Source organism: Hylobates moloch, unplaced genomic scaffold, assembly GCF_009828535.3.
Source record: "Hylobates moloch isolate HMO894 unplaced genomic scaffold, HMol_V3 SCAFFOLD_12, whole genome shotgun sequence".
Lineage (NCBI taxonomy): Eukaryota > Metazoa > Chordata > Mammalia > Primates > Hylobatidae > Hylobates > Hylobates moloch.
In genome coordinates this window covers 36,332,639-36,357,751 of record NW_026652287.1, presented here as the reverse complement: position 1 = coordinate 36,357,751, position 25,113 = coordinate 36,332,639, and the positions used below count along the sequence as shown (strand labels likewise).

Sequence of the window (25,113 nt, the reverse complement as noted above, 5' to 3'; positions counted from 1 at the left end):
AACTCTGGGTCTGTCCTTCTCTCTCTGGGTCTCTGTCCCCCTCTCTCTCTGGGTCTCTGTCCCTCTCTCTCTCTGGGTCTCTGTCCCCCTCTCTCTGGGTCTTTGTCCCCTTCTGTCTCTGGGTCTCTGTCCCCTTCGCTGTCTGGGTCTCTGTCCCTCTCTCTCTCTCTCTCTGGGTCTCCGTCCCCCCTCTCTCTGGGTCTCTGTTCCCCTCCCAGGTCTCTGTCCCCCCTTCTCTCTGGTCTCTGTCCCCCTCTTTCTGGGTCCCAGTTTTCTTCTCTCTGGATATCTGTCCACCCTCTCTGGGTCCCAGTCTCCTTCTCTCTGAGCCTCTTGCATCCTGTCTCTTAGGGTCACTGTCTGCTTCTCTTTCCCCTCGTGGGGGTCTCCGTCCCCACTCCTGGCCATCTGCCCTCTTCCCCCTCGCCCTTGGATTTCTCTCTTTTGTTCTGGGCCCCTCCTCCCTCCTGGCCTCAGTTCCTGTCTGTGTCTCCTCTTTAGGTCTCTGTGCTGGAGTCCGACCTGTCTCTTGTCACTGTGAGGTCCGTCTCCATTCTGTCCCTAAATGTGGCTTTCTCTCCATTTCAGAGACAAGTGACTACCCAAAGCTTCTATTAATTTCAGCCATTATCAAACTCCTGCCACCATCTGTACCCTCTTCTCTTTAGCTGTATGAAAAGGTGCTCAGATGAAACCAGGGGTTTCCACACTGAATTCCTGAGCTGCATTTTGAGTTGCCAAGAGGAGGCGTGTTCTCCTCCAGCCAGTTCCCTTCCCATGCTTCCCACTGGTGTCTCTAAGGAAGATCGATTTGACCCCAAAAAGGGGTGGGTATGGCTAAAAATAACAACAACAGTCTGTAAACCACTGGATAGGTTTTAATAAATTAATCCCAGTAAAGTACTTTGATACCAAAGGAAGCCCTATATGTGTTAGTGATTTCAGCCTTCCTCCTCTAAATGCCCTCTGAGTTCTGAAAGATTTCTGAAAATGTTCGGCCTTGTGACCTTGGGTAACACCCGCTGCTCTGAGCCTCAGTTTCCCTGTCTGTAAGAAACGAGGCTACGGGACTCAGGAGACCCTGTCTGTAAGAAACGAGGACCTGTCCCAGCAGTCTGACGGGGACATGTGAAGCAGACAGACAGCCTGCCTGGCCCCTGGGGACAAGCTGTGAGACCTTGGGAAGCCACTCCCCTGCTCTGAGACTCCGGTTTCTCCCCTGGAAAACAGAGTGAGGCCCCCAGCCTGTCTGACAGCCTTCCTGAGCTGCGGGGAGGGTAGGCGACAGGCCTGGCTCAGGATCGTTCTGTGATTCTATGGAATAGACTGTACATCACTCTTGGGTTCAGGGGCACCAACTTTTTCTGCCTTTTTCTTTTCTTTTTCTTTTTCTTTTTTTTTTTTTTGAGACAGAGTCTCACTCTGTTGCCCAGGCTGGAGTGCAGTGGCGCGATCTCGGCTCACTGCAAACTCCGCCTCCCGGGTTCACGCCATTCTCCTGCCTCAGCCTCCTGAGTAGCTGGGACTACAGGCGCCCGCCACTGCATCCGGCTAATTTTTTTGTATTTTTAGTAGAGACGGGGTTTCACCGTGTTAGCCAGGATGGTCTGGATCTCCTGACCTCGTGATCTGCCCGCCTCGGCCTCCCAAAGTGCTGGGGTTACAGGCATGAGCCACCGCACCCGGCCTTTTGTGCCTTTTTCTATTGTGGTTCTCTTTCCCTGAGACTCTGTTGTTCTGTCTCCAACTCTCGGTGCCTGACGCTGCCCCCTGGGTCAGTCTCTGTCCCCCCGGCTCTTTTTGTTTGTTTGTTGAGACGGGGGCTCCCTCTGTTGCCCAGGCTGGAGTGCAGTGGTGCAATCATGGCTCAATGCAGCCTCTACCTCTCAGGATCAAGGGATCTTTCCGCCTCAGCTTCCTGAGTAGCTGGGATCACAGGCATGTGCCACCACACTCAGCTAATTTTTGTATTTTTTGTAGAGATGGGGTCTCACCATGTTGCCCAGGCTGGTCTTGAACTCCTGGCCTCAATCAATCCCCCTTCCTTGGCCTCCCAGAGTGCTGAGATTACAGGTGTGGGCCACTTCGCCTGGCTTCTATCCCCTGCTCTTGGTCTCTGTCCCCTTCTCACTCTGGATTTCTGTTCCCCTCTTCTGCGTCTCTGCCATACCCCACCCTCCAGGTCTTTGTCTCCCTCTCCCTGAGTCTCTATTTCTCTCCCTTTGGGTCTCTGTCTCTCTGGGTTTCCATCTCTTCCTTTTTCTGGGTCTCTTTCCCCATCCTTTTGGCTCTGTCCCTCTATCACGTCTGGACAGAGTACAGTTTTCTCCCCCTCTCCCCCTTTCCTTGTGGCTCTGACCTCCATGTCTGAGCATAAAACTGTAGGGGAGAATGGGAGTGAACAGCACAATGAAGTGGATGTGGGGTAAACAGGAGGAGCATCCACCTCTTCCTAGTTTACCCCAATCGTCTCTGGATGAACACCCAATCCCATGGATACAGAATCCAGTCCCGCCCCCTACAGTGAGCTGGGGAGCCAGCTCAGCACATCTCCCAGAGCCCTCGCCACCGCATGCTCCCTGATACATGATGCTTCCCCGCTGCTATTTCCTTTGGGTCCTGGTGGTACCACTAAATGCAAAACAGCCCAATGTGGCCCTATGGAACTCATTCACACAGTCCAACTCAACCCAACTTCCTGTAGGACTCACATAGTGACAGAACTCAATGGAACTCAACTCAACATGGCCCTATGAGACTCAAACAGTGGCATGACCCAACTGAACTGGCCTTATAAGGCTCATATGGTTGTACAATTCAACACAACTAAACTCGCTGTGGCCATGAAAAATGTCCAGCCACACACCTCTACACAATGCATGTCCAGCCACACACCTCTACACAGTTCAGCCCAGCAGAACCCTACAAGATTCATTTGGTCATACATACTTAACCCAATGTGACCTAGAAAGCTCAAATTCTACCACTTGACTCTTCACATTTCTACATGACTCACAAGTTCACAGAACCTAAAATAACATGCCCCTAGAAGAATCACAAAGCTACCAAATTTCCACCATGTCTCAACGAAACTGAACACCACACACAATCTCAACAATGCCATGGGGGACCATCTAACTTGAGCCAACATGGCCCTAGGGGACCCACCAAACCACAGAATCCTACACAGTGCAGCTGGACCACACTCTCCCAGACTCACAACCCAACCAAACCCAACACTGACCTAGGAAACTCACAAAATGATACGACCAAACCTAGCTCAACACTACCCCAAAAGGCTCCATGAGCTTTGCACAACTCAGACTAATACGAACCAATTGAGTCTTTGTTAACACAACACAACCGATTGCCATTTGCTGCTGCTTCAGGAGGTACTCACAGGAGCTACCAAATCACACAACCCAAGACCCAACAAGACTCAGTGTTTCCCCACTCGTTACCACTTAACCTAGCTCTTCCTAAACCCAATCCCCTCCCCCCAGTCTTGCCCTCCACCCTGCCCTCCCTCCCTCCCTCTAGGGAGGTTTGAGGTCCTGCAGACCTCAACTGTTCCTCACACTTCGGTGACCAGGTGTTTCCCTGGGGGTGCCCAGAGTGGAGGTGGTAGTTCAGGTACCTCCCCGTCCACCAGCCCCCCATTGGCCTTGCCCTCCAGTGGGCCACAAGGCTGCGTGTCCACATGGCTGAACATCCCAGCCTCTTCGCCCTCTGTCTCCCGGTGATAAAAGTAGCTGAAATTGGAGACAATGACGGGCACAGGCAGGGAAATGGTCAGCACGCCGGCAATGGCACACAGAGAGCCCACTATCTTGCCACCTACAGTGACGGGTGCCATGTCTCCATAGCCAACTGTAGTCATGGTGACTACCGCCCACCAGAAGGACTCAGGGATGCTAGTGAAATGGGAGTCCACCCGGTCGACTTCGGCAAAGTAGACCGCGCTGGAAAAGAGGACCACACCAATGAAGAGGAAAAAGATGAGGAGGCCCAGCTCACGCATGGAGGCCCGAAGCGTCTGGCCCAAGATTTGCAGGCCCTTTGAGTGCCGGGACAGCTTGAAGATGCGGAAGACACGCACCAATCGGATGACTCTCAGGATGGCCAGTGACATGGCCTGCTGTCCCACCCCTCGCTGCCGGGCCAGCTCGGTGCCCAGCGCCACAAAGTAGGGAAGGATAGCCACAAAATCGATGAGGTTCATCACGTTCTTGAAGAAGATCGCCTTGCTTGGACAGGCCAGGAGGCGTACCAGCAGCTCAAAGGAGAACCAACAAATACACAGCGTCTCCACCACGAAGAATGGGTCATTGAAGGGCAGGCGGGGTGGATTTCCAGGCACTTGGCTGGAGCCATTCAGCCGAGCGGGGAACTGCAGGGAGGAAAGTGTTCAGGGAGGGTCAGGCTGGGGCTAGGACACAGGGACAGCCTTAATCATCATTTAAATACCCAACTCCTCTTTACGCATTGGTCAGTAGCCACTGTGCCAAGGCCCTCGGTGACCTGGTTATCCCAGACTTCCTCCCAGGATCCCAGGGATCATCCCTGGGCCGCTGACTTTCTGGTTTCCTGACCTGGTGGGTGGCTGGAGAGGTGGTCCCTGCCCCTTCATGCGTGGGAACTCATGTTTGAGTAGGGTGCAACCTCTTCTCTCCCAAAGTCCCGCCTCCAGTGTTGATTTTCTAGATGGGGAGGGTCCCTGCCCTGGCCCCACCACCTTGTACCTAGCTTTTCCTTGCCCTCCCCCGTCCCAGCCCAGACTAAATGCGGTCGGGCACGGTGGCTCACGTCTGTAATCCCAGCACTTTGGGAAGCCGAGGCGGGCGGATCACGAGGTCAGGAAATAGAGACCATCCTGGCCAACTGGTGAAACCCCATCTCTACTAAAAATACAAAAATTAGCCGGGCGTGGTGGCCTGCACCTGTAATCCCAGCTACTTGGGAGACTAAGGCAGGAGAATCGCTTGAACCCGGGAGGCGGAGCTTGCAGTGAGCCGAGATAGCGCCATTGCACTCCAGCCTGGGCGACAGAGCAAGACTGTCTCACAGGAAAAAAAAAAAAAAAAAAAAAAAAAGACCTTCTCTGCAAGCCGAGCCCTAGGCCCCTCCTCTGGCCCCTCAGCCTGGCTTTCTTTCCATAGATTCCTCCTACTCTCGCCCCTCGGGCTCCAGCACCCTCAGCTGGCGTTATTCAGGGCCTGGCTTTCATCACCCCCAGCACCTCCTTCCCAGCCGCACAGACCCCAGAGTTTTCAGGCTCTCCTTGGACCCCTCAGCTCTGATTTTTAAGGTTCCTGTCCTCCTACCCCTTGCACCAAGGGCCCTGCCCTCTGCATGCCGGGTTTCTCACTGACCTCAACCCCACCGTCTGATGGGGCAGGTCCTCCGACCCGGATCCTCAGGCCCCGCCTCCCTCCCACCCTGTCTTCGGCTGGCCCACCCCTCGCAGCCCCTGGCCCCGCCTTATGATTGGCCAGGTCCCCTCTGGACCCCGCCCATCTCCTCCCAAACCCCGCCCGTCTCCACCCACTCCCCGCCTCTCACTGGGCCGGCTGCTGCTACAGCAGCAAGCCCCGTGCCGTCGCGGTCGTCGCGGAAGTCAGGCAGTGTCTCGAGGCAGAAGACGACGATGGAGACGAGGATGACCAGCACGGAGACTACGGCGAGCACGCGCGCGGCCTGAGAGCTCTCGGGAAACTCGAAGAGCAGCCACAGCTGGCGCGCGAAGGCGCGGCGGGGCAGGGGGCGCTCCGGCGGCACCGGGCAGCCCTCGTCCTCGCGCAGGCGCGCCAGGGCTGCCGCGCCCAGCCCGTAGAAGGCCACCTCCTCCAGGAAGACGTCGAGCGGCACGTGCGCTGGCCGCCGCAGCCGCCCGCCCGACTGGTAGTAGTAGAGCACGGCGTCGAAGCTGGGCCGGTGCCGGTCGAAGAAGTACTCGCGGCGCGCGTCGTCGTAGAAGCGGCCGCGGCGCGCTGGGTCCCCGAGCAGAGTGTCCGGGAAGCGGCCCAGCGTGCGCGCCCGCGTCTCGAAGCGCAGCCCCGCCACGTTGAGCACCAGCCGCTCGCAGCAGCCGCACGGCGGCGGGCACCGCGGCTCCATGGCGTGCGCAGCCCCGGCGACCCGCGAACGGGCGTGTGGCCCCGACGCCCGGCCCCGGTGCGGCCCCGCCTCGGCCGCCTCGGCCGCCGCCGCCGCCGCCCCAGCCCGGTGTCCGGTGTCCGCGCGTAAAAATAGCCCGGCAGGGCGGCTAGGGCGCGGGGGAGGGGGCACTGTGACCCCGGCGGGGCGGAGGGCGACAGGGCGACCGCGCGCCCTCTGCCGGGACGCCCGCCCTGCCCCGCCGCCGCCGCCCGCGCCTGCTCTGCGCCTTTCCCGTCCCTGGGTCCCCTTTCTCTCCGTCCTTCTGCCACCGGGATCCTGTCCTGCGTCTCTCCAAGTTTCCGTGTGCGTGTGTCTCGTCAGAATGAGGCTTCGGTTGCAGTCGTCTCTTTTCTTTTTTCTTCTTCTTCTTTCTTGTTTTTTCTTTTCTGTTTTTTTTTTTTTTTTTTTAGACATAGTTTCCCTCTGTCGCCCAGGCTGGAGTGCAGTGGCGCGATCTCCGCTCACTGCAACAACTTCCGCCTCCCGGGCTCAAGCGATTCTCGTGCCTCAGCCTCCCTAGTAGCTGGAATTACAGGCGCCTCCAAGCCCAGCTAATTTTTTTTTCTGTTTTTTTTTTAGTTGAGAAAGGGTTTGTTTCACCATGTTGGCCAGGCAGGTCTGGTACTCCCAACCTCAAGTGATCTGCCCTCCTTGGCCTCCCGAATTGCTGGGGTTACAAGCGTGAGCCACGGCGCCCGGCCTGGAGTTGCCCTGTTTGCACCTCTGTCTCTCACTCTTGTGTGTCCGGCTGTCCCCGCTGGGTCTCTGTCTCTGTTCGGATGTATCTCTGAGTATCTCTATGGGTCATTTATTTCTGAGATTCGTTGTTCTGGGGGCCTCTGTATGGGTCCCTCTGCCAGCCTCTACGTCTTGGTCTCCGTCTTTATTTTGACTCTTGGTCTGTCTCCGTTTATCTCTTGTCTCTCATGGTCTCTTTGTCTCTCCTCTCTAGGTCTCTTTTTTCTCATTCTCTCTTAGCCCTCCATGTCTCTGTCTCAGGGTTCCTCTGCCGCTCCCCTTTGGGTCTCCCCTTAGCGTCTCTAGAGGACTTAGGGTCTCTGGAGTCATATCTCTGAATCTCTCCCTGACCATCACTCCATGTGGGTCCTGCCACAGTCCCGGTGGCTGTCCCATCCTAGGGTCACTCTGGCAGCTGCAAACCACTGAGCATGTGCACGCACGCCCCATTCTCTCCCCAGAGTTCGCTCCAGAGTCTCCACCTGTATTCTTCGCAAGACTTTCTGAGACCCAGCAGGACCTGAGCTGTGGCTATGACTCTCTCAAAAGGAGTCTGGACTTGCCGGAACGGGCGGGGGTTGGGGGTGTGGGCCGGGGAGATGCCACAGGGTCATTTTCAGGAACTGAAGGGCGCAGAGACAAGACGGTGGCCTTCTAGCTACTGGTGTCCGGTGACACTGCATAAAAATAGCTCCATCAGATGGGCTTGGGGGAAGTGGAGGGGTTTGATCACTGAGACGCCCAGGAAAGAAGTCCTGGTCGCCCTCTGCTGGGGGTGTGGAGAGAGGCACTAAGGGTTAGAACCCCCTGCTAATCCTGGCACTCTCTCTTCCTGTCTTCCTTCTATTCCTCCTCTCTTCCTTTCTTCTTTTTCTTTTTTCTTTTTCTTTTTTTTTTTTTTTTTCTTGAGAGGAGTTTCGCTCTTGTTGTCCAGGCTAGAGTGCAGTGACGTGATCTCAGCTCACTGCAACCTCCGCCTGCCGGTTTCAAGCGATTCTCCTGCCTCAGCCTCCTGAGTAGCTGGAATTCCAGGCACCGGTCACCACGCCCACCTAATTTTTGTATTTTTAGTAGAGACAAGGTTTCACCATGTTGGCCAGGCTGGTCTCGAACTCTTGACCTCGTGAACCGCCTGCCTTGGCCTCCCAAAGTGCTGGGATTACAGACGTGAGCCACTGCACCCGGCCCTTTCTTTCTTTTTCTTTTTCTTTTTCTTGAGATGGAGTCTTGCAGTCGCCTAGGCTATAGTGCAGTGGTGCGATCTTGGCTCGCTGCAACCTCTGCCTCCTGAATTCAAGCAATTCTGCCTTAGCCTCCCGAGTAGCTAGGATTACAGGCGCCCACCACACGCGGCTAATTGTTTGTGAGCGGCAAGCCACCCGGGTGCCAAGGCAAGAGACCGAGGGCATGAGCTGTTCCAATATAATAAAATATATAAAATAAGAATAGTTATACTAGATATAAATCATAGATATGATTATATATGAATATCATTAATCATTAGTTTGTAGCAATTACTCTTTATTCCAATATTATAATAATCCTCAGTCTACAATCATAATCTAAGAAAAACCAGGCCATACAGAAATACGAGCTGAGGGGACATAGTGAGGTGACCAGAAGACAAGAGTGCGAGCCTTCTGTTATGCCCGGACAGGGCCACTAGAGGGCTCCTTGGTCTAGCAGTAACGCCAGCGTCTGGGAAGATGCCCGTTGCCAAGTGGACCATGGTCTAGCGGTAGCGTCAGTGCCAAGGAAAAACACCCACTACTTAGCAGACCGGGAAAGGGAGTGTCCCTTTCCCCGGGTCCCTTCCCCGGGGGTTTAGAGAAGACTCTACTCCTCCACCTCTTGTGGAGGGCCTGACATCAGTCAGGCTTGCCCGCAGTTATCCGGAGGCCTAACCATCTCCCTGTGATGCTGTGTTTCAGCTCCTGGTCTGCTTTCATGTTCCATCCTGTACACCTGGCTCTGCCTTTTAGATAGCAGTAGAAAATTAGTGAAAGTACTAAAAGTCTCTGATATGCAGAAATAATGGCATAAGCTGTCTCTCTTTCTCCTCTCTCTCTCTGTCTCTGCCTCGGCTGCCAGGCAGGGAAGGGCCCCCTGTCCAGTGGACACGTGACCCAGGGGACCTTGCCTATCATTGGAGATGTCTCACACTCCTTACCCTGCCCCTTTGTCTTGTGTCCAATAAATATCAGTGCAGCCTGGCATTTGGGGCCACTACCGGTCTCCGCGTTTTGGTGGTAGTGGTCCCCCAGGCCCAGCTGTCTTTTCTTTTATCTCTTTGTCTTGTATCTTTATTTCCACAATCTCTCTTCTCTGCAAACAGAGAGAAAAACCCACTGACCCTGTGGGGCTGGACCCTACGATTGTTGTATTTTTAGTACAGATGAGGATTTGCCATGTTGGCCAGGCTGGTCTTGAACTCCTGACCTCAGGTGATCTGCCCGCCTCAGCCTCCCAAAGTGCTGGGATTACAGGCATGAGCCACCTCTCCCGGCCCTTTTCTTTTTTTCTTTCTTTCTTTCCTTTCTTTCTCTCTTTCTTTCCTTTCTTTCCTTTCTTTCCTTTCTCCTTCCTTCCTTCCTTTCTTTCTTTTTTGAGACAGGGTCTCACTCTGTCGCCCAGGCTGGAGTCTAGTGGCACAGTCTTGGCTCACTGCAGCCTCAACTTTCTGGGCTCAAACAATCCTCCCACTTTTTATTTTTTTGAGACGGAGTTTACCTCTTGTCACCCAGGCTGGAGTGCAATGGTGCAATCTTGATTCACCGCAACCTCTGCCTCCCAGGTTCAAGTGATTCTCCTGCCTCAGCCTCTCAAGTAGCTAGGATTGCAGGCATGTGCCACCATGCCCAGCTAATTTTGTATTTTTAGTAGAGACAGGGTTTCTCCATGTTGATCAGTCTGGTCTCGAACTCCTGACCTCAGGTGATCCGCCTGCCTTGGCCTCCCAAAGTGCTGGGATTACGGGAATGAGCCACCTCACCTGGCCCCTCCCACCTCTTCTAAGTAACTGGGACTATAGGCGTGAGCCACCATGCATGGCTATTTTTTGTAATTTTTGTAGAGACGGGGTCTTGCTATGTTGCCCAGGCTGCTCTTCTACTCCTGAGCCCAAGCAATCCACCGTACTAGGCCTCTCCAAGTGCTAGGATTACAGATGTAAGCCACTGTACCCACCCTATCTGGGATCTATGTCCCCTGGACTTCTGTGTCCCTCTCTCTAGGTCTCTATCTTCCCTCTGTCTGGGTCTGTGTCCATTTATTTTATGGTCTTTGGCCTTCTCTATCTCTCTCTGTCCCCTGTCTTTCTGGTCTCTGTCTCCTATTTTCTCCCATTCTCGTTTTTTTTTGGGGGAGTTGGAGTCTCACTCTTGTTGCCCAGGATGTAGAGCAGCAGCATGATCTTGGCTCATTGTGCAACCTTCGCCTCCTGAGTTCAAGTGATTCTCCTGCCTCAGCCTCCTGAGTAGCTGGGATTACAGGCATGCACCACCACACCAGCTAAATTTTTTTTTTTTTTTTTTTTTGAGACAGAGTCTCACTCTGTCGCCCAGGCTGGAGTGCAGTGGCGCATCTCAGCTCACTGCAAGCTCTGCCTCCCGGGTTCACGCCATTCTTCTGCCACAGCCTCCTGAGTAGCTGGGACTGCAGGCACCCGCCACTACGCCCGGCTAATTTTTTGTATTTTTAGTAGAGACAGAGTTTCACCGTGTTAGCCAGAATGGTCTCAATCTTCTGACCTCATGATCTGCCCACCTCGGCCTCCCAAAGTGCTGGGATTACAGGTATGAACCACCACGCCCAGCCTTTTTTTTTTTTTTTTTTTTTTTTTGAGATGGAGCCTCGCTCTGTTGCCCAGGCTGGAGTGCAGTGGTGTGATCTCAGCTCACTGCAACCTCCACCTCCTGGGTTCAAGTAATTCTCCTGCCTCAGCCTCCTGAGTAGCTGGGATTACAGGTGTGCGCAACCACACCAGGCTAATTTTTGTATTTTTAGTAGAGATGGGGTTTCATCATGTTGGCCAGGCTGGTCTCGAACTCCCGACCTCATGATCTGCCCACCTCGGCCTCCCAAAGTGCTGGGATTACAAGCGTGAGCCACCACGCCCAACCTAATTTTTGTATTTTTAGTAGAGATGAGGTTTCACCATGTTGGCTAGGCTGGTCTTGAACTCCTGACCTTAAGTAATCCACCTGACTTGGCCTCCCAAAGTGCTGAGATTACAGGCACGCACCACCGCACCCAACCAAGGTGCCATGTTTTTGCTCAAGAAGTTAGAACAAAATGTAAAAGGTGGGTCAGGCACAGTGGCTCACTCCTATAATCCCAGCACTTTGGGAGGCCGAGGTGGCTGGATTGCCTGAGGTCAGGAGTTCAAGACAAGACTAGTAAACATGGTGAAACCCCATTTCTACTAAAAATACAAAAATTAGCTGGGCAGGGTGGCTCGCGCCTGTAATCCCAACTACTCTGGAGGCTGAGGTGGGAGAATCACTTGAACCTGGGAGGTGGAGGTTGCAGTGAGCTGAGATGGCACCACTGCACTCCAACCTGGGCAACAGAGTGAGACTCTGTCTCAAAAACAAAACAAAACAAAAAGCCAGGTGTGGTGGTGCACACCAGTAATCCAGCTACTTGGGAGGCTGAGGTGGAAGGATCATTTGAGCCAAGGAAGTCAAAGCTGCAGTGAGCTATGATCACACCACTGCACTCCAGTCTGGGTGACAAAGCAAGACCCTGTCTCAAAAAAATAAAAAATAAAAAATTAAGGCTGATGAGTTAGGGATATTATCTTGGATCGTTTGGGTAGGCCCACTAATCATAAGGGTCTTTAAAAGAGGGACATGGCTGGGTGCTCACTCCTGTAATCCCAGCACTTTGGGAGGTGGATCACCTGAGGCCAGGAGTTCAAGACCAGACCGGCCAACATGGCAAAACCCCATCTCTATTAAAAATAACAAAAATTAGCTGGGCATGGTGGTGGGCACCTGTAATCCCAGCAACTGGGGAGGCTGAGGCAGGAGAATCGCTTGAACCCAGAAGGCAGAGGCTGCAGTGAGCCGAGATTGAGCCACTGCACTCCAGCCTGGGCAACAGAGTGAGACTCTGTCTCAAAAATAAAAAATAAAAAAAAGAGGGTTGCAGGAAGGTCTGATTCAGGGATGATGTGAGGATGGACATAGAGGTCAGAGAAGAGAGGATGCCATGATGCTGGCTTTGAAGTTTGAAGACGGAGGAACGGCCATGAGCCAAGGAATGGGGGTGGCTTCCCGAAGCTTGAAAAGGCAAGGAAACAGACTCTCCCCCAGAGCCGCCAGAAGAAACACAGCCCTGCCACCCCATTTTCGACGTCTAACCTCTAGAACTGCATTCTAATAAACTTGTGTTGTTTTAAGCCACCAAGTTCGTGGTAAGTTGTTTTAGTGGCAACAAGAAAATAATACAGTTAGACTCTGCAATTCCTCAGAGTCATTCTCTGAGGTTGTGGTAGCATTTGGTTTTATTTTACTTTTATTTATTTTTTGAGACAGAGTCTCACTCTGTTGCCCAGGCTGGAGTGCAGTGGTGCGATCTCGGCTCACTGCAACCTCTGCCTCCTGGGTTCAAGCAAGTCTCCTGCTTCAGCCTCCCAAGTAGCTGAGATTACAAGTGTGTACCACCATGCCCGGCTAGTTTTCTTTTTGGTTAAATTTTTGGTAGAGATAAGGTCTCACTATGTTGTCCAGGCCGATTTTAAATTCCTGGGCTCAAACAATCCTCTTGCCTCAGCCTCCCAAAGTGCTAGGATTACATGTTTGAGCCACTGGCCCTGCTCTGCGATTTTTTTTTTTTGAGATGGAGTCTCACTCTGTCACCCAGTCTGGAGTGCAGTGGCCCAATCTTGGCTCACTGCAACCTCCACCTCCCAGGTTCAAGCGATTCTCCTGCCTCAGCCTCCCAAGTAGCTGGGACTACAGACGTGTGCCACCATGCCCGGCTAAAATTTTTTTTGTATTTTAAGTAGAGACGGGGTTTCACTGTGTTATCCGGGCTGGTCTCAATTTCCTGACCTGTGATCCACCTGACTTGGCCTCCCGAAGTGCTGGGATTACAGGCATGAGACACGGTGCCCAGCCTAATTTTTGGTCTCACTATGTTGGCCAGGCTGGTCTCGAACTCCTGACTTGAGGTAATCCACCCACATCAGCCTTCCAAAGTGCTGGGATTACAAGTGCGAGCTATTGTGTTGGGCCCGTTTTGTTTCATTTTCACTTTGAACTATTTTTAGCCTTACAGAAGAGTTGCAAAGATTGTACAGACATTTAAAAAATATCCATCACCCAGGTTCCCCACATGTTAGAATGTTGCATTGCTTTGGCAACGTTTGTTAAAGCTCAGACATTGGCCGGAGCCTCACGCCTGTAGTCCCAGCACTTTGAGAGGCTAGGGGGGACAGATCACCTGAGGTCAGGAGTTTGAGACCAGCCTGGCCAACATGGTGAAACCCCGTCTCTACTAAAAGTACAAAAATTAGCTGGGCGTGGTGGCGGGCGCCCGTAGTCCCAGCTACTTGCGAGGCTGAGGCAGGAGAATGGCTTGAACCCGGGGGGTGGAGGTTGCAGTGAGCCAAGATTGCGCCATTGCACTCCAGCCTGGATGAGAGAGGGAGACTCTGTCTCAAAAGAAAAAAACAAACAAACAAAAAAACAAGACATTGAGGTGGCACAATACTTTTGACAAAAATGACAGAGTTCATTCAGGTTTTCTATATTTCCACTAATGTCTTTTTCTCATGCCAGGCTGCAGTCGGGGTTACTATGTTGCATTTGGTTGTCGTACCTCCTTAGTCTTCTGCAATCTGTGATAGTTTGTTACTTTTTCCTTGTCTTTCATGATCTGGAAACTAGAAGAATACTAGTCAGTTGTTTTGTAGACTGTCTCTCAATTTGTGTTCCTCTGATCTGTTATCTTGATTGGATTGAGGTTATACTTTTTGTGGGGTGGGGGTAGAAAGAATGCCACAGAGAGGCATTGCTGTTCTCATATCATACTGGGGGCATATGATGTCCATATGCCATATCACTGGTGATGTTAACATTTTTTTCTTGAGACAAGGTCTCACTCTGTTGCCCAGGCTGGAGTGCAGTGGTGTAATCATAGTTCACTGCAGCCTTGACCCCCCGGGCTCAAACAGATCCTCCCACTTCAGCCTCCCAAGTAGCTGGGACTACAGACCTGAGCCACCACACCCGAATAATTTAAATCTATCTTTCTTTCTCCTTCCTTCCTTTCTTTCTTTCTTTCTTTCTTTCTTTCTTTCTTTCTTTCTTTCTTTCTTTCTTTCTTTCTTTCTTTCTTTCTTTCTTTCTTTCTTTCTTTCTTTCTTTCTTTTCTTTCTTTCTTTTTTTGACGTAGTTTGGCTCTTGTTGCCCAGGCTGGAGTGCAATGGCATGATCTTGGCGATTCTTCTGCCTCAGCCTCCTGAGTAGCTGGGATTACAGGTGTGTGCCACCACACCCGGCTGATTTTTGTATTTTTAGTAGAGATAGAGTTTCACTGTGTTGGCCAGGCTGGTCTTGAACTCCTGATCTCAGGTGATCCACCCACCTCGGCCTTCCAAAGTGCTGGGATTACAGGCGTAAGCCACTGTGCCTGGCAAGTTTTCATTCTTAAAAAGGGATGTTCTGGACCAGGTGCGGTGGCTCACGCCTGTAATCCCAGCACTTTGGGAGGCCAAGACAGGCGGATCACAAGGTCAGGAGATCGAGACCATCCTGGCTAACACAGTGAAACCCCGTCTGTACTAAAAATACAAAAAATTAGCCGAGTGTGGTGGCGGGCACCTGTAGTCCCAGCTACCTGGGAGGCTGAGGCAGGAGAATGGCGTGAACCTGGGAGGCGGAGCTTGCAGTGAGCCGAGATTGCGCCACTGCACTCCAGCCTGGGCGGCAGAGCAAGACTCCGTCTTAAATAAATAAATAAATAAAGAGAGGCAGCCAGGCTCTGTGGCACGTGCCTGTAGTCCCAGCTACTTGGAGGCTGAGGCAGGAGGATTGTTTCAGCCCAGGATTTCTGGGCTGTAGTATGTTATGCTGATTAGGTGTCCATACTAAGTTTGACTTCAATATGGTGACCTCCGAGGCGTGGGAGACTACCAGGTTGCCTAGCAGGGGGTGAACTGACCTAAGCTGGAAATGGAGCAGGTCAAAACTCCCGTGTTGATCAGGAGTGGGATCATGCCTATGAATAGCCACTGCATATGAGCCTGAGTGACACAGTGAGACCCTGTCTCTGAAAAATCAATAAATAGGAAGCACAGCATAAAAGTTTAGAAAAGCCACAACCTGGCAATGTGGTAGAGAAGGGAAGAGCATTTTTTAAGAGAGAAATACAAGCAGGCTATATTGCCTTGCTAGAGAGGTTTGCGTGACTAAAAGGAAGCCAAGTGCTAACAGCCAAGACAATGGGAAAAAGGCCTTGAAGGCATTTCAGGAGTCTTCAAAACAGACTCCCCCATCACAGGCTCTGAGGCATATAAGGAAAGAGTGGTTTATTGGGCCAGATCCAGGGCCCTGTCTCCTGCTCAGCCTGGGGACACTGCTCCCCTGCATCCCTGCTGTTCCATCACCAGCCATGACTCACGGGGTCCCAAATACAGCTTGGGCCACCACTCCAGAGGGTGCCAGCTATAAACTTTGTCAGATTTCATGTGGGATTAAGCCTGCAGGTGCACAGAATGCAAGAGTGAAGGAAGCTTAGCAGCTCCCACCTGGATTTCAGAGGATGTGTAGGAAAGCCTGGGTGTCCAGGCAGAAGTTGGCTGCATGGTTGGAGTCCCTACAGAGAGCCTCTACTAGGACAGTGCCAAGGGGGAAAGGTGGGGTTGGAGGCCCAACATAGAGTCCCCACCAGGGCGCTGCCTAGTGGAGCTGTGAGAAGGGGACCCCTCCCCTCTAGACCCCAGAGTGATAGATCTGCCAGCAGATTGCACCCTGAGCCTACAACAGCTGCAGGCACTAAACTCCAACCTGTGTGAGGAGACATTGGGGCTGGATTTTGCTGCCCAAGACTTTGGGAGCCCACTCTTTGCACCAGTGTGCCTTGGATGCAGAACATGGAATCAGGGATTATTTTGGAGCTTTAAAGTTTTTTTTGTTTCTTTGTTTGTTTTGAGACAGAGTCTTTCTCTGTTGCCCAGGCTGGAGTGCAGTGGTGCAATCTTGGCTCACGGCAACCTTCACCTCCTGAGTTCAAGCAATTCTTCTGCCTCAGCCTCATGAGTAGCTGGGATTACAGGCACCTGCCACCACACCTGGCTAATTTTTGTATTTTTAGTTGAGACGGGGTTTTGCCATCTTGACCAGGCTGGTCTTGAACTCCTGACTTTGTGATCCACCCACCTTGGCCTCCCAAAGTGCTGAGATGACAGGTGTGAGCCACCACGCCAGGCTGGAGCTTTAAAGTTTAATGTCTTCTCTGCTGTGTTTCAGACTTCTGTTAAGCCTATTGTCCCTTTCTTTTGGCAGATTTCTCCCTTTTATTATTATTATTATTATTATTATTATTATTATTTTTTTTTTTTTTTGAGATGGAGTCTCGCTCTGTCGCCCAGGCTGGAGTGCAGTGGCGCAATCTCGGCTCACTGCAAGCTCTGCCTCCTGGGTTCACACCATTCTCCTGCCTCAGCCTCTCCGAGTAGCTGGGACTACAGGCGCCCGCCACCACACCCGGCTAATTTTTTGTATTTTTAGTAGAGACGGGGTTTCACCATGGTCTCGATCTCCTGACCTCGTGATCCACCCGCCTCGGCCTCCTAAAGTGCTGGGATTACAAGTGTGAGCCACCGCGCCCGGCCTATTTTTTTTTTATTTTTATTGTTGTTGTTATTTTGAGACAAAGTCTCGCTCTGTTGCCAGGCTGGAGTATGGTGGCACGATCTTGGCTCACTGCAACCTCTGCCTCCTGGGTTCAAGCGATTCTCCTGCCTCAGCCTCCCAAGTAGCTGGGACAACAGGCACATGCCACCATACCCAGCTAATTTTTGTATTTTTAGTAGAGACGGGGTTTCACCATGTTGGCCAGGATGGTCTCGATCTCTTGACCTTGTGATCTGCCTGCCTCAGCCTCCCAAAGTGCCAGGATTACAGGCGTGAGCCACTGCACCCAGCCATCATTATTATTTTTTGAGATAGAGTCTTGCTCTGTCTAGGCTGGAGTGCAGTTGCACAATCTCAGCTCACTGCAGCCCCCACCTCCCAGATTCGAGTGATTCTCCTGCCTTAGCCTTCGAAGTAGCTGGGATTACAGGTACGTGCCACCATGTCCAGCTAATTTTTGTATTTTTAGTAGAGAAGGGGTTTCGCCATGTTGCCCAGGCTGGTCTTGAACTCCTGATCTCAGGGATCCTCCTACCTTGGCCTCCCAAAGTACTGGGATTACAGGTTTATTTGTTTGTTTTTTTGAGAGAGATTCTCACTCTGTTGCCCAGGCTGGAGTGCAGTGGTGCAATCTCTGCCTCCCGGGTTCAAGCAATTCTGCCTCAGCTTCCCAGGTAGCTGGAATTACAGGTGCGTGCCACCACTCCCAGCTAATTTTTGTATTTTTAGTAGAGATGGGATTTCACCATGTTGGCCAGGTGATCCGCCCACTTCGGCCTCCCAAAGTGCTGGGATTACAGGCGTGAGCCATCACACCCAGCCCTTTTCTTTCTCTTTTTTTTTTTTTTTTTTTTTTTGAGACACGGTCTCACTCTGTTGCCCAGGCTGGAGTCTAGTGGCACAATCTTGGCTCACTGCAGCCTCGACTTTCTGGGCTCAAACGATCCTCCCACTTCTTTTTCTTTTTTTATTTGAGATGGAGTTTCGCTCTTTTCACCCAGGCTGGAGTGCAATGGTGCAGTCTTGGCTCACCACAACCTCTATTCCCAGGTTCAAGCCATTCTCCTGCCTCAGCCTCTCAAGTAGCTGGGATTATAGGCATGTGCCACCACACCCAGCTAATTTTGTATTTTTAGTAGAGACGGGGTTTCTCCATGTTGATCTGTCTGGTCTTGAACTATTGACCTCAGGTGATCTGCCCGCCTTGGCCTCCCAAAGTGCCGGGATTACAGGCGTGAGCCACTGCACTCAGCCTTTTTCTTGAAACATAAAATTAGTCATTTTAATTTTGCAATAATTTCTGTAGTCATTAAACAGGCTGTTGAATCTATCCACAAAACTTAAGATACAATACTTAAGAACAGGGCTCTAAATAACAAGTGCCAGCTCTCTGATCTCATGGCCAACAACCTGAGATTCCTGCCATCTGGTCCCAGTTCAGGACCTTTGCACTTACTGTTAAAACACCGCCCCCTCCCCCGCCCCACCCCAGATCTGGCTTCTATCTGGCCTTTATTCAAATGTTAACCTCTTCAAAGGAGCCTTCCATTATCACCCTTTCTAAAATAGCCTCGCTCTCACTTCCCATCCCTTTATTCTGCTCCATCGTTCTTCATCATGCTGGCCACTATCTCAAATTATCTTTTATTTTTTATTTATTTATTTATTTTTGAGACGGAGTCGCTCTGTCGCCCAGGCTGGAGTGCAATGGCACGACCTCGGCTCACTGCAATCTCCGCCTCCCGAGTTCAAACGATTCTCCTGCCTCAGCCTCCCGAATAACCGGGCTTACAGGCGCGCACCACCATGCCCGGCTAATTTTTGTATTTTTAGTAGAGTCGGGCTTTCACCATGTTGGTCAGGTTGGTCTCACACTCCTGACCTCAGGTGATCTGCCCGCCTCAGTCTCCCAGAATTTCTGGGATTACAGGCGTGATCCACCGCGCCTGGCCTCAAATTATCTTTATTCAGTTAAATGCTTTTATTGTCTCTCCCAGTACAATGTAAGCCCTAGCAGGAGAAGACTTTGCTTTAATCACGTGCTGCACCCCCAAAGCCCAGACAGTGCCTAGCACGCACGAAATGCTCGATGAATAGTTACTGATTGAATAGACTAGACATCAACGCAATCAGGCTAGTCACCTAGGGACTCTTTGCTAGGCGGCGGAGAGGTACATTACAGTTCTCTACGCAAAACGCATGCGCGAAAGTTCCGGGAAGTGTGATCGGAAAGGGGCGGAGCATCAGGGAGAGTCTCGCAGATATAGGCGGTTCGGAGCGGAAAGCGGGAGGTGGACGGGCGGCTTGGGACAAGTGCGCGTGCGCAATGCAGACGCCAGCCCTCCGCGGCTGAGGTACTCAAGGTGCCCGAAGGCGGGGTAGTGAGCTCGCGCGTGCGCTGTGCCCGCGGCAGCAACGGGTCCTAGTGTGTGGGTTGTTCTCGGCCCCGCGCGGCGCGTGCGCAGTGTGGACGGCGGAGGGATTTGCGGCCGGGACCCACCCCCTGCTCCAGTCGCTAGCCGAGGCCGCGCGGGTGGCTGAGCAGCGGCCTGGTTCGCTCGCTTAGCGGGCGACGGAATCAGACGGACGCGGACGCCCCCGGAGTGAAAGCCGAAGCAGGAGTTGTTGTTGCTGAGGGGCCGCCGCGAGCCTCCGGACAGACGACAGAGCGAGGAGGGCGCCGCGCGGCGAGTGAGTGTGACTGAGTGGCCCGACGGGGTGCGGGGCCGCTACCCAGAAGCCCCAGCGGTGGGCACCGTCCTCTTCCCCGCGGTCAGGCCCCTTTCCCGCGTCCCCGCCACAGGTCCCTTCTGCATCCCTTTCCCGGATCCCGAGATCTCTGGGCACCCACGCCCGCTTCCCACAGCGCCCTCGAGGTTCCCTACCCACAGGCCTTTGCGGTGTGTGGCCCTTTTTATTTTTCGATTTTGTATGTTGTCCTGGATCCTTACCCATAATTCCTTTCGCTTTTGCGGGGTCCAGGTCTGTTACTCACAAGCACTTGGTTTTGGGGCTTCGCTGCTTATGTTTCTCTTTCTTTGCTTGGAAACTTCCGATCCCCAGGACCCTGCAAACTGCATCTCGTAATTTGCCCTCCACGGCACGGGACGAGCAGCCACAACTGCTCTGGGCCTCCCTCCTCGGGTCTTTGATTCCCCCAGAAATTCCCAGGGAACCTCTCCGCCCGACAGCTCGTGTCTCAGGACTCTCTGAGACTTCACTACTCAGGAACCCTTTTCCAGCTGTTGTTTTTGTTCACTGGCCTTTCATCTCCACCCCCACCAAGACGTACCGTTTTCTCCGTAATACAGGACCGTTCTCTGCCCTTACAGAGCCTGTTTTAATTCCGAGACTTTTCTTCTGTCTTTCTTATTTTGAGAGTCAAGGAGTAATAGGGGTTTTCTCTGTGCAGACCCGATCTAACCTAAGGCTGTCCTGCTTCTGCTCTCAGACTTGGCAAGATGACCCAGTTCCTGCCGCCCAACCTTCTGGCCCTCTTTGCCCCCCGTGACCCTATTCCATACCTGCCACCCCTGGAGAAACTGCCACATGAAAAACACCACAATCAACCTTATTGTGGCATTGCGCCGTACATTCGAGAGTTTGAGGTGAGTTCACTGAGCAGGCCAGGAATGGTTTGGGTTCTGGGGAGCAGAGGGTTGGATTTGGGAGTCCAGCCTCTGCCCATTTTGCTAGCTGTGTGATTTAAGTGAGGGGCTTAATCTTTGTGATCCTCAGTTTCCCTGTTTTAAATGGGGTTGGAGCCGGGTGTCGGGTGTGGTCGAGTGCGTCTGTAGTCCCAGCTACTCAGGAGGCTGAGGTGGGAGGATTGCTTGAGCCCAGGAGTCGGAGGCTGGAGTGCTTTGTGATCGTGCCACTATACTCCGGCCTGCGTGACAGAGCACGACGTCGTCTCTCAAAAAAAAAATTTTTTTTAAAGTGGGGTTGTGGCCCGGTGCGGTGGCTCACACCTGTAATCCCAGTACTTTGGGAGGCTGAGGCAGGCGGATCACCTGAGGTGAGGAGTTCAAGACCAGCCTGGCCAACATGGTGAAACCACATCTCTACTAAAAATAACAAAAATTAGCCGGGCATGATGATGCCAGTAATTCCAGCTACTTGGGAGGCTGAGGCACGAGAATCACTTGAACCCCGGAGGCGGAGGTTGCAATGAGCCGAGATCGTGCCGCTGCACTCCATCCTGAGCAACAGAACAAGACTGTCTCAAAAAAAAAAAAAAGTAGGGTTGATAGTACACCTTTTGTAGAATTTTTGTGAAAATTCAGTGAGTAGTGGTTGAGGATTCACACTTAACCCGCACCGTTTATCAGCTCTGACTTTGGGCAAATGTTGTATCCTCTTAATGCATTGGTTTCTTTAGCAAGGGGATAGTGGTGGCACCCTCATAATGTTGGTGGATAATTAAATGGCAAAGTGTATGTCAGGGAGCTTGGCACCGAGCAGTTAGCACATGTCAGCCTTTGTTACTCTGTTTACCATTCTTATTGTTAATAAGATGATGTTCATAAAGGCTTAGCACCCAGTATTGAGTATTGGAGGGCTTAAAACTGCAGATGAGGATCTTAGCTCTGCACCTTCGGGGTAAATAGGAATGAATGACTTAGGCTCCTGGACCTCTGTTTTTATTTGTGAAATGGGTTGACAAGGGTCATCTCTTAGGTGCATCAGAGCACACCTGAGAAAAGGTGGCACACAGCTGGAAGTTACAAGAAGAACGTTCTAGCATTGGGTAGGTAAGGGCAGCTGGAGGCGAGGGAGTTGCAGAGCAGAATTTCGTAGATAACAGAAAGGTATATCTTCAGTGGGATTTGCCACCCTTGGTGAACCCGCACTTGAGAAATGTTACTGGCCAATTAACTTAATGGGCACAGGCAGGTGGTAGGTGCCCTTTGATGATGCAAGTCATGTGCCAGTTACTATTTATTTATTTATTTATGAGACAGTTTTGCTCTGTTGCCCAGGCTGGAGTGCAGTGGTGTGATTTTAGCTAACTGCAGCTTCCGGTTCAAGCAGTTCTCCTGCCTCAGCCTCTCAAGTAGCTGGGATTACAGGCATGCGCCACCACGCCCGGCTAATTTTGTATTTTTAGTAGAGATGGGGTTTCACCATGTAGGCCAGGCTGGTTTTGAACCCCTAACCTCAGGTGATCCACCCCGCTTGGCCTCCCAGAGTGCTGGGATTACAGGTGTGAGCCACCATGCCTGGGAGCCAGGTACCTTTTTTTGTTTTGTTTTTTGTTTTCTTGAGATGGAGTCTTGCTCTGTCGCCCAGGCTGGAGTGCAGTGGCGCAGTCTTGGCTCACTGTAAGCTCCGCCTCCCAGGTTCACGCCGTTCTCCTGCCTCAGCCTCCCAAGTAGCTGGGACTACAGGTGCCCGCCACCACGCCCGGCTAATTTTTTGTATTTTTAGTAGAGATGGGGTTTCACCGTGTTAGCCAGGATGGTCTCGATCTCCTGACCTTGTAATCCGCCTGCCTTGGCCTCCCAAAGTGCTGGGATTACAGACGCGAGCCACCGCCCCCGACTTTTTTTTGAGACAGACTATCGCTCTGTTGCCCAGGCTGTAGTGCAGTGGCGCGATCTTGGCTCACTGTAACCTCTGCTTCCCAGGTTCAAAGGATTCTCCTGCCTCAGCCTCCTGAGTAGCTGGGATTACGGGCACGCGCTACCATGCCCGGCTAATTTTTGTATTTTTTGTAAAGACGGGGTTTCACCATGTTGGTCAGGATGGTCTCAAACTCTTGACCTTGTGATCTGCCTGCCTTGGCCTCCCAAAGTGCTGGGATTACAGGCATGAGCCACTGCACCCTACCAGCCAGTTAGTATTTAATATGTGGTTGGTGAGACCTTTAAGAGCTGCCTTGGCCCTCAGAGGGTGTGCAGTTGTGGGCTTCGGAGCCCTGTTCTGTCAGCTCATGTTGCTTCAGGCCTGGTCCTCCTCACTGGCACTCATAAGCAGGGCCCTACTATCACTCCACTCCCATCACATCCTCTGGCACTTTGTTCAATGTGAGTGTTCCTTGGAGCTCTGAGAAGCAATGTGTTTCCTAAATATGGAAGGCAGTGTGTTTCCTAAATACTACATTCTTAAGCTAGATGTCACCTGTACCAGTGCTTTTCAGACTGTCTTTGGTGAAGGACAGATACTGTTTCCAATCTGTTTGCTTTTGATAAATAGGATAGAATTACTTTTTAGAGAAAGATCTACAGTCAGGAGTTCAAGACCAGCCAGGCCAACATGGTGAAACCCCATCTCTACTAAAAATGCAAAAACTAGCCAACGTGCTGTTGTGTGCCTATAATCCCAGGTACTCACTCAGGAGGCTTAGGCAGGAGAACCGCTTGAACGATTCTAGTCAGTTCTTGGGTTCCTTTTAGAGACACAGGCACAGGGGGCAAAGCAGGGCTTAGAATCGCTTGAACCTGGGAAGCGGAGGTTGCAGTGAGCCCAGATCGCGCCATTGCACACCAGCCTGGGCAACAGACCACGACTTCGTCTCAGAAAAAAAAAGACCTGCAGAATAAAAGATCAAATTTGTATTAGAGTCAGTGGACATCAAATTGTGAAATTGCTGTAGAAGTTCCTGAACACTTATTCCTGGTTTCTGTACTTATCTGTACTTACCACAGTCCAGCAACAGTTTAGATAGTACTGGTCCATGGACCGTGCTTAGTTTTTGAGACAGGATTTTTTTTTTTTTTTGAGACAGAGTCTCGCTCTGTCCCCCAGGCTGGAGTGCAGTGGCGTGATCTCGGCTCACTGCAAGCTCCGCCGCCCGGGTTCACGCCATTCTCCTGCCTCAGCCTCCCGAGTAGCTGGGATTACAGGTGCCCACCACCACGCCCAGCTAATTTTTTGTATTTTTGGTAGAGATGGGGTTTCACTGTGTTAGCCAGGATGGTCTCGATCTCCTGACCTCGTGATCCTCCCGCCTCGGCCTCCCAAAGTGCTGGGATTACAGGCGTGCTCACTGCACCCGGCCTTTATACCTGGCTAATTTTTAAATTTTTTGTAGAGATGGTGTTTCACTGTGTTTTCCCAGGCTGGTCTGAAACTCCTAGGCTCAAGCATTCTTCCTGTGTCGTCCTCCCAAAGTGCTGCAATTACAAGTGGAAGCCACTGTGCGTGGCTGCAGACCTTGCTTTGATCTGTGCCACTCCCCTCCCTCCATTGTGACAGGGGAAGTGTGTGTGGATGTTTATTTTTATAGGGGGTGGGGGTGGGAGGGTTAACCTGCTTATTTCCTTGGTGAGTGTCCTTTGCCATTTCCCCTAGTCCTTCCCACCCTGTCACCTCTCTTCTTGTTCCCAGGACCCTCGAGATGCCCCTCCTCCAACTCGTGCAGAAACCCGAGAGGAGCGCATGGAGAGGAAAGTATGTCATTTTTGCTTCCTGACCCCCTGTTTTACCACTGTCTCCAGATGATCCTTGACACTAGGGCACTTCTATCTGCATTCACTTCTCCACCTGCCCTTTCTCCTGACAGAGACGGGAAAAGATTGAGCGGCGACAGCAAGAAGTGGAGACGGAGCTTAAAATGTGTAAGTCTCTCATCCACCGTTTGGCTCTCTCCTCCCTCAAACCCTCTGTATTCTTCCCAGGTCATACCCAGGACCCTGCTCTCTCCCTAAGGCCTGTTTTGTGGGGAGCAGGGTTGTTAGTTCATTTGTTTAGCCCATGCCACTTCACAAGCACTGTTTTTGGTTTAGGCTTTTCAGCAGCAGAACATAGGGTAAAAGTTGGCCGGAAGGGAGACCCCTGGCACCTTGGGCTTCTCCTGCACAGGAGGACAGTTCAGGGGCTCCCACAACCCAGCTGGGTGTCACAGGCTGAAGTGGTGGGTTGTGGGCTAGTGGGTCTGTACTGGCTCTAACCTCAACTCCCCGACCCTTGGGCTGAGGATGTTCCATCCCCTCCACATGGAGGAGGAATTGGAGTACAAGACAGGTGTGTTGTTGCCATTAACCAAACTCATAAGGGGGTCAGATGTCAACCTCCAGTGGCTCTTTATTCTGAAAGTGAAAACTGTGCAGTCACACGCACCATAACAATGTTTTAGTCAGCAGGGAACCGTGGATGTGATGGTGATCCTATAAGATTATACCGTATTTTGCCAGGCACAGTGGCTCACATTGTAATCCCAGTACTTTGGGAGGCCGAGGCAGGCAAATCATGAGGTCAGGAGTTCGAGACCAGCCCGACCAACATGGTGAAATCCTGTCTCTACTAAAAGTACAAAAATTAGCCGGGCGTGGTGGCGGGTGCCTGTAATCCCAGCTACTCGGGGGACTGAGGCAGGAGAATCTCCTGAACCCGGAAGGCGGAGGTT

At 52.0% G+C, this 25,113-nt stretch overlaps 2 protein-coding genes across 6 annotated transcripts in view; one reads left to right on the top strand and one right to left on the bottom strand.

Annotated features, from left to right (window-relative positions):
• Positions 1-3,574: 3,574 nt before the first annotated feature.
• KCNA7 (potassium voltage-gated channel subfamily A member 7) lies at positions 3,575-6,117 on the bottom strand. The gene is made up of 2 exons (XM_032169171.2): positions 5,563-6,117; positions 3,575-4,390 (listed from the first exon to the last, which is right to left on the bottom strand). The coding sequence occupies exons 1-2, from the start codon at positions 6,115-6,117 to the stop codon at positions 3,575-3,577; spliced, it is 1,371 nt and encodes a 456-aa protein (XP_032025062.1).
• The window catches only part of SNRNP70 (small nuclear ribonucleoprotein U1 subunit 70), a 34,293-nt gene continuing 15,059 nt past the window's right edge, over positions 5,880-25,113 (top strand). The window contains exons 1-5 of one of the 5 annotated variants that reach the window (XM_032169184.2): positions 5,880-5,891; positions 19,408-19,454; positions 20,215-20,371; positions 24,096-24,158; positions 24,271-24,325. In XM_032169184.2, coding sequence (XP_032025075.1) covers positions 20,225-20,371; positions 24,096-24,158; positions 24,271-24,325 — 265 coding nt within the window. In that variant the 5' untranslated portion in view covers positions 5,880-5,891; positions 19,408-19,454; positions 20,215-20,224. Of the gene's footprint in view, positions 5,892-19,232; positions 19,459-19,524; positions 19,664-20,175; positions 20,372-24,095; positions 24,159-24,270; positions 24,326-25,113 lie in introns of those variants that run through there. The other 4 variants (XM_032169186.2, XM_032169185.2, XM_058425607.1 and 1 more) reach the window with 4 other exon arrangements.

Excerpts from the sequence above, each read along its gene's own strand:
- KCNA7 (XM_032169171.2), bottom strand. The coding sequence starts at position 6,117 with ATGGAGCCGCGGTGCCCGCCGCCGTGCGGCTGCTGCGAGCGGCTGGTG. Across the intron at positions 4,391-5,562 it reads CTGTAGCAGCAGCCGGCCCA|TTCCCCGCTCGGCTGAATGG; the intron begins GTGAGAGGCGGG and ends TCCTCCCTGCAG.